This window comes from Coffea arabica, chromosome 10c (genome assembly GCF_036785885.1).
Source record: "Coffea arabica cultivar ET-39 chromosome 10c, Coffea Arabica ET-39 HiFi, whole genome shotgun sequence".
Classification (NCBI taxonomy): domain Eukaryota; kingdom Viridiplantae; phylum Streptophyta; class Magnoliopsida; order Gentianales; family Rubiaceae; genus Coffea; species Coffea arabica.
The window spans coordinates 52739796-52748623 of record NC_092329.1 but is presented as its reverse complement, the minus strand read 5'-3'; the positions used below and the strand labels follow the sequence as shown (position 1 = coordinate 52748623).

General features: G+C 33.1%; 1 protein-coding gene across 1 annotated transcript; it reads right to left on the bottom strand.

The window, feature by feature from the left end:
• Window positions 1-200: 200 nt before the first annotated feature.
• LOC113714490 (abscisic stress-ripening protein 3) lies at window positions 201-1842 on the bottom strand. Its single transcript, XM_027238339.2, has 2 exons — window positions 1437-1842; window positions 201-589 (listed from the first exon to the last, which is right to left on the bottom strand). Exons 1-2 carry the CDS (start codon window positions 1611-1613, stop codon window positions 407-409), a joined length of 360 nt encoding a protein of 119 aa, XP_027094140.1. The 5' UTR covers window positions 1614-1842; the 3' UTR covers window positions 201-406.
• Between the last annotated feature and the right edge of the window lie 6986 nt (window positions 1843-8828).

Below are 8828 nucleotides of genomic sequence, written 5' to 3'. Positions count from 1 at the left end.
AGTTAAACAGTTAATCAAACCAAAGAAAATGGTTTTCTCAAAAATTCTAGTATTAAGATATCTTTTCCATTGAATTATATTTTTACCCAAAAAAAGAAAGTTGAAAGAAAGATCAAACAGGCTAATCAAGCTTGTCATCACAAACTGCAGAAAAACCATGTCAAATAGTTGAGATGATAATCCATCACAAGTTTGACATCTGAACAACAATACATCACTTATATATATAGCAGCAACAATAGTTAAGATCAAATTGACCAAAATCCAAAGATTTCAGCCAATTCATAAAGCTATTCTCAAGGCATATTCACACAGAATTATTCAGGCCAGGATCCCTCTTCAAGAAAAACACACATAGCATTGGAATATAAAAGGAAATGCATATTTTGAGAAGGGGGGCGGGCAGTTAGAAGAGGTGGTGATGGTGCTTTCCCTCGGCTTTTTCCTCTTCTTTTTTAGCTTCTTTCTTCTCATGATGCTCGTGGACTGCAAATCCACCAGCACCAACTGCAAGTGATGCACCAATCTCTTCCTCTATCTTGTGCCTGTGGGCATGCTCAGGGTCCTTCTTTGCTTCGTGCTTCTCGTGCTGCCATTTAATTTAATCAATTACAAATCATCAAGGGGAATTAATTAACCAAGAATCGAAAAAATTTTCTTACTGAGCTCTTAATGAGTTTACACACATATGGTCCGATCAATTGATTGGAAAATGGGGTTGAATTTTGATCTTCGGCTAGAGTTTACTACCCCGATTGGTTATCATTTTATTTTCGCACTCCCCAATTCCTCTGTTTTTTTTTTTCTTGTCAATTTGAAAATCCGATTTTTTAGACCAATAAACAATTGACAAAAAAGAAAAAGAAAAAGGTGAATTCAACATTAAGGAAATTTTGGATCTTAAGTTAAAAAGAGGATCCAAATTTGTGAAGTAGAATATGAATTCGTTATATGTATCTCATAGAACTGTTACAAATTCCAACCTGCGCTACCCTAGCATCTAGTAGATTGACCGAGAAAGAGATCATGAAATATTTGGTTGCTGCTAATACAATCAATATTCTTGAGTTTGACTTTACTATAAATGGCAAAAATTAAAAAATATCATGAAACAAAAATAAATAAATAAAATAAAAAGAGGATCATATTACAAGCTAGGCGCAATTCCATTAACAACAGGATCCGGTCACCATTTCTTTGGACAATTATATATTTGTGTCTCTCAGATTAAATATTAAAAAACTAAAAATTTCTTAAACTAAGAAATTACCAAATTAAGTAAAATTCATGATCAATCCCCATATGGTTTTATTAAAAACCCAGAAAACGAATTCAAAAAAAAATGGAGGGGAAGTTGTATATGATATTTTTTTAGAAAAAAAAAAAAAAAGAAGGGACAAGCATTCATGAATTGAGTATGTGGAAATGTTAATTACCAAGGCGTAGGCTCCAGCAGCAGCAGCACCGAGCTCCCCAACCTTCTCAAGATGTTTGTGGTGCTTCTCTTCTTTCTCATATTTATGAGCTGCCGCCTCATCAACTATGTTCTCCTCCTCCCCCTCCTTCTTGTGGTGGAAAAGGTGGTGGTGGTGGTGCTTCTCCTCCTCCGCCATGATGATGGTTCTGATGATGACTTTTTTCTAGGGAAATTGAATCAACTGGCTGGATAATGACTATATATTGTTGATGCTATGACTGATGGTTTAGACTTTAGATGGGAGATGTATTTATAAGTCTTGATCGTGGGATTTTGGCACTAATTGGTTAATAGAATGTGCTGTCATCTCCTAGTCATATCTATCTACGCTCGATTGTTGCTCTGATTGATGGACATTAGAGACCTTCTATTTTCTACCTCTGAATACAGTAATAAGATGAGATGAAGGTAAATTCGAGGGAATAAGATAAGGTCTTTGATTGTGATTGCACGGTGCTGCTTTAACGTCCACATGCAACTAGTGACAGATATTAGAGAAAGTTAAATTAGCAGACCCTTGTATTAATATTTTCGTAATTTTGCCTGTCTACTATTTCTAGAAAACTCCTTACATTTGTACCATGAGTAAATGACAAAACATTTTTCACGTGTGCAAGTATAGTTACGAAGTTTCTTTTTCCTTTCTTTTTTTTTTGTTGGGGGGAGGGGGGATTACATAATTGACAATTATATGATGTTTCATTTTTAAAAGTGATGAAAAAGAGGAAAAAAAAATAAAGGGATAATTTGAGAAACCTCCCTTGAGGTTTCTGACTATTTCAGGATGCTCCCCTCTAATTTAAAAAATTACACTTAGCTCCCTTATGATTTGCATTTCAGTAACAATATAGATCTAGTATGCTAAATTTATTCTTAAAAATCCTAAAATACCCCTTTGCTGCTTAGAAGGGGGAAAACTCACTAATAAATTTTTTTTTTCTACATTGTAACTAGTGTAAACGCCATAACCGCCACTTAATGAACTCAATAAACCACTTCAACTTAATTCTCATATTCTCACAATTTTGATAGCCTACTAATGCCCCCCAAAACTTCCCATGCAAATCAACTATGACAATTAAAGTTTGCATTCAATCTAATCTTTAGTCTCTTTTTTTTTTTTTGCCTAAATTCAGTGCTTGAACCAAGAATACCAATACGGAGCAACCAAAAATAGCACTAGAGACCATATCCCATGTCTTTTAGGTAAATCTGATTGCAGTTTTCATATCCTAAAATTCTTTTTTACATAATTGGCATAATAATGTAACCTTCCTCAATCCATATTCCCTTTTTAGCTATCACTTTCATTTTCTTGTCTATACTTTGTATCACCGCCATCCTTTTTACTTTCATTTAGCTTGACAACAAATCTGATTCGACAACTTGTCATTTGGCAATTTCAATTCAATAATACTTAAAATAAAGGAAAACGAAAAAAGGGAGAGAGGATTTATTTCCATAATAATGAGGATTCAAAATGTATTAGATCATTATGTAACTGGCAATTATGGAAAAATAGTGGATTATGAGGTGTAGGAGAAAGGAGATAGGAGAGAGAGTCAGAGAGAGAGAATAAAAATTTATATTGTGTGGTAGTCGTTGCTTTAAAATGAAAGACTAATTATAGTTGTAGGAATTTTTTTTTTGTTTGTAGAAATCATTTATAAATGAAGGATATTATAGTCATTTTACTACATAAAAGGAGGTTAGTGTAATTATTCAAACCTAAAGGGAAGTAAGTGAAATTGTCAGAAACCTCCTATGAGGTTTCTGAAATCATCCCAAAAATGAATGAAGGCCTGCTGTAGGTTTCAACATAGACCCACTGTGTGTTTTAACTGTTGCAAATTCACGGAATTTTATTGCCTTGGAGGATGAAGCAACTTTGTTGACTGGTAGCTTGGGAAATATAACGATTCATTCACAAACTATTGTGAACTTTTTAATTCAAATTGATACTGATTAAAATTTTGACTCTTAGGAATGGCAAGTGGGAACTACCATGTGAAATCGAACAACAACCAATCTTAATTTCATCATGTGATATGGAGGTGGAGCTGCTAAAGTCATGATAATTGCATTAACTATGGATATAGTATAGAAAGTACACCAATTTTATGTCACCCTTCAATTCAAATTAGCAACTCGTTGAACATTATCATCGCTTTCCATCAACCCAAAAAAAAAAAAAAAAGGTACTGTTGAAATCATTTGATCTAAGAAAAAAAAAAAAGAAAGTACTTCCAAAATCATATTTTGCTTAATACTTCCATTCGGGGTTCCCAAAAACTTGATAAATATTAAGCACCAAATAATCTCAATGGATAACTAGATTGAAAATCAGGTAATTTATTAATGGAAAAACCTCCTTATCCAATTACCATTTCATGAAAGATACACTCTTGTTTCCATATAAACCTTCCTTTCTCGAGTGGATAAAAAGGGTAAAGAAAAATCTTCAACAAGAAACGTGATTGGACCACTACGTTCATAACAAATGTCATGTTCCGCTTTTAATGCCACACGACTTTAATATTTGGCTTTCGCGATTTTCATGTAAAAAGTAATGCGGCGTCGTCGCTTTCTTGACCCCGGATGGTGCCCACCCTCCATTGTTAGGACTTAATCAATGAGGCGGTTGAATTGCCGGTGTCGGCAAGGTTTAAATTCCAATGAGTAATTATTAGATAATCACTTTTTATTTATCAAAAGACAATCACTTGATTAGGGGAGCCTGGCCCACAATAATTGGAGACAGGTTCTGAATATTCTCTTAATGTTATCCTACTTGCTGAAAGATTCTTCTTTCACTGGAAATATATTTTAGAATTTTATAGGCAGTATAATAAGGGCCGTAAATTTTACATTAGTTACAAAAAATCAAAAACTAAAGTTGTTGATATGTTCACAAATCACAAGATCTCGAGCACCATAGTTGTTGGTTAGTAGTTTCAACGGTACAACCAAACATGTGACTAGTGAATAGATAATGAGTTGTAGATCAAAATGAAATCCTAAAAATTAATCATATGAATAATTGGTGAAGTAAAAATCCCCACGTAGTAATGTTTTGAAACTCGGACCGTTGATTGAACTGATGGAGTGTTTAGGTCGAGATTCAATCGATCGGACCGGTTTAATCATGGTTCAATAAATTTTTTTAAAAATAATTTATGTAAATATATATGCACAAAATAAGAATGCATTGGACTAATTTAAGACTTTATATGATGAAGCGTTTAATATTTTCAAAGAACTTGGATTTTCAGAAATAAATTTTTAAAATTATAAGTTGAAACAAATAAATTTTATCTCAATTTTGATTGAATTTACCAAAAAAATAATCTTATATCCAACCCAAAAATACCACAATATTCTAAAATCATACAAAATTCACGTATATGGGAATTAGATATTGTGAGTTTAAATTTTAATTCACATTTTTTATATTTAAAGACTGCAACTTAAAAAAAAAAAGATTGGAGTTTGAAGAAAGTCAGGAAAATAGAACATATAGATACAAACTTGATAAGAGGTAAAAAATGAAAAGAAAGTGAGTGAATATGACATTTAATAATTAGTCTTTAATGTTAAGGAAAACCTATTCTTTTTTTAATTTTTTTTTCAATTTAATAGACAAAAACAAAAACAAAAAACTACCGGTTCAACGGTTCAATCCGATTTTTAAGTCTAGTTAACCCAAAGTATGAACCGAATCGAAGCTATGACCAGTTCCCGGTCTGATCCGATTTTCAAAACATTGTTAGATACCAATCAAGTAAGCAATTAAAAAAAGGGAATAATTTTTATACAGTATCAGCGTAAAAAATTTTTTACACAAAGTTTAGACAAATGTTATATCATCACTATTCAAAATTTAAATTCACTTTTTATTCATATATCATGTATCTATACCTTTCAACGTAAAAAAATCTATACGCGTTGATGTATATAATATTAATTCTTATAAATAAAAAAAAAGCCACGCAAGGATATTGGATTCGAAATCAACCGCAACAATTATGGACAGTTGGTTCCTTGGGTAGGGCATAGCGGCTTTAATGTCATGAAGATTTGTGGTTGCTGATATCTTGGCATAAAATACGTGTTGCTTTACTAATCGATGCTTGTCCCACGATAACACCAAGCTAGTTTATAGCTTGTGAAGTCGTTAACTGGAACGTGTTTTTCAGCTATGCACATTTGTTCTTTGTGGACCGCCATCATGGTGCCACGTTCTTATGGCAATAAAGAAAACAGGGATTGGAAGGGCAGGAACCTCTTCATTTCTTGGTTCTGAGATTGGACGGGCAGGAACCTCTTCATTCATTTTGGCTTTCTTGATGTTGTAGTTTGTTAGGTCATTGTAAAGCAATCTTTCTACAATATGTTACACATCATGCACTCATTAGCCTCATATCGTGGTTGATATTTTCGATCCATTTTTCATCCGAATCAACTTAGAATGTTTTACCCTGATAGACAATGTGAATAAGGCAGTTGGGGTCCTTGACTAATTTCTTGCACAATGGAATTAGACCCTTTCTAGCTCTAACTTTTGTGATAGTCCGATTCCAGACAACATTTTTGTCACAGGATAGTGATTTTAGATTTGCTTGAACGACTTGATCATTTACCATAAAGCAACTAGGTTCAAAGGTTCAAATTAAGACATGCCTGTGTCCACAGGTGTCAAATTTTTCATGCATTCACATCTAACATTTGCATGATTACAATCACATATTGTTGATCAATGATCAGCACGATAGAGCAGTAGATGCAGTAGCTCTCAACACTTGGAAATCACATTATAATAGTCTTTAGTGATTTTTATCTTTGCCTATGCTTATCTTGGAAATTTGCTCAGTAATTTATGCACTATATATATATATATATATATATATATATATATATATATATATAGGTGTAACTATAAGAATTTTTTTGGAGTAAATGAAATAGTATAAGGAAGTTCAAACTCAAAAACTTGTACAAAATAGTACCTGAGGTCTTTATCAATGTATTTCACACAAAGTTCGTCAAACAATCTTTGGAACTTACTCTTAAAAAGAGGAAAAAAACATATGTACAGATTTGAAATTTAATTTTTTTTTGGGTGCTAAATTGGAATTTAATTAAGTTAGCTTTTATGTTGCTCAAATTTTCCAGGATGAGGTGCAGGAACATTCTGTTAGACTGTCTTGATCAACCTGACATGATCAAGGATGTTGGACAAATCTCTGAAGTTTTGGGTCATGACAGTTCTAAATGGGCTGGATTTTGGACCATTGCACCAATCGTTGGTTACATTTCAAGGACAGAAAAAAAATTTTTTTTTTCGAGTTAACAACAGAGAATTACATTACATGTCGCAAAAACCATCAAAATTATTTCTCTAGCAGGATGAACTGTTTTTTTTTTTTTTTTTATGGGAATTTTACACGTGCATGGAGCCATGAAAAAGTCGGGATTTCTAAATTTGTTTGTCGTATCTTCAATTGAGAAAATCCTTTCGATTAACAAATTTACTGAGTCACCTGGGGTGCCAGCAAAATCAGGAGCAAATCACGAAGACAGATTAACATCACTTTTATTTTTCTTTTAATATTTGGACCAAAAACCAAACATAATATAATTTCTTGTAAAAGTATAAAACTGAACGTAAACTAGGAAGAAACTTGAAGGAACTCCCATCATTAATGTTCAAAACCGATGGTGGTGGCCTTTTCTTCTTCTTTCTTGGCATTTTTCTTCTCATGATGCTCATGGAATCCTAAACCACCAGCTCCAACTGAAGCTGCTGCCCCAAATCCCTTCTTCTAACTTGTGCTGCCTGAGGGCATGCTGTGGATCCTTCTTGGCCTCGTGCTTCTCATTCATACCATAGATCAGCTAACAAAATCCAGAAGTTCTTTTTCTTTAGACCATCATGTCTGCAAGTTTTAAGTATATATAGTGCTTGGGCATAGTTTGATCAATATTTGCTACTAGTTTTCGAGCAATTGATGTCTTAGAAACAGCGGATGATCCAACAAATTTTAGCCACTTGCACATATAGCCCGTTTAACCAAATCACACATTTGCCCTAATTAAAAGCAAGACTTAATTTTGAATGGGTTTTACAGGAATTAGATTTTGCACATTCTCCAAAATTTAATGTCACTCCTAAAAAAGAGTACATAAATGAACGTCTACATTGTCAAGTCTCACTATATATGTGAGTTTCTTCTCCCACTTCATGTGGATTAGTTAGCAGGCAGTGATATTGAGTTATAATTTCCATCATTTAGCTCTCACTATTGTAGGTTTTTTGTAATCTTATAAAAAGGAAATAATTAATGTTCACTATAGTCTAAACTACTATGAATCTATAACGTCTAACAAAACTTGTACCAAAATTGAATGCACAACATTCCCCTTTGTGAATGCAATAGGATATTCTCACTTTGAAGGCCTTGTTTTGAATGTGCTCTTTTTGCCTAGTTGATGGAGATAATAATCATTTAAGTAATAGAATTAGCGCTTATGCGTTGAATATCATTCAAGATGAGGAATTTGTGATTCCTTAGTGCCATTGTGCACTGGTTGTATTTAGTTATCGAGCCTTTGCTTGATTTTGTAAAGATTATTTCATGATATAAAATCACTTATCGTTTCGGAAAAAAAAAAAAAGAATGCAATAGCTTTTTTCTTTTTTTTTCCTTTTTTTTGGTGGTTTAAGCACACCTACAAAGTTTATAGAGGTGATCATATGACAAGGACATTGCTATTTATGGGTGATCATTTACCAATCAGTTAACTAGAATATATCTTCATCATGGGAGATGGAAAGGGCAGGAGGAATGGCCATTCCACAACGTTCTGCATGGTTAATAAGCTTTTGTGCAATGAAAGAAGAAAAGAAAAGTAATACACAAGTTGCACTTAGATTTGTGTTTGAATAAAATGTGTATGACTGAAATCTTAAATGTGTAATTTGGCGAGATTTGGTTCTTAGGTGCTTTTTCAACTTTCAAGCAAATCTCTCGATACGGCTCTTGACAAAATAATGGGCAAAAGTGCGAGGCCTGTAACTGGGGTTGTTCAATGTTTAAGCTGTATGTCACCTAAGAAAATTGTGTAGATTGTTCTATATTATGAGCAATTATACATTGATGATATTCACAAGAAACAAGCTAAATTCACACTCCCAACCGTCTAAATTCATACCCTTAATGCATTAATAACTCGTACTATGTGCATTGATAATTTGTACCATTTGTATTAAAGTTGTACTACGTGCGAATTTAAGACGGAAGACGATGAATTTAGCCTGCCCTTAAAAAATTTTTACATGGATACGAAGAAT

Bases quoted from the DNA above. Each gene is read 5' to 3' on its own strand.
- LOC113714490 (XM_027238339.2), bottom strand. From the start codon at position 1,613: ATGGCGGAGGAGGAGAAGCACCACCACCACCACCTTTTCCACCACAAG. The intron at 590-1,436 runs GTAATTAACATT...ATTAAATGGCAG, and splicing joins CTGCTGGAGCCTACGCCTTG to CACGAGAAGCACGAAGCAAA.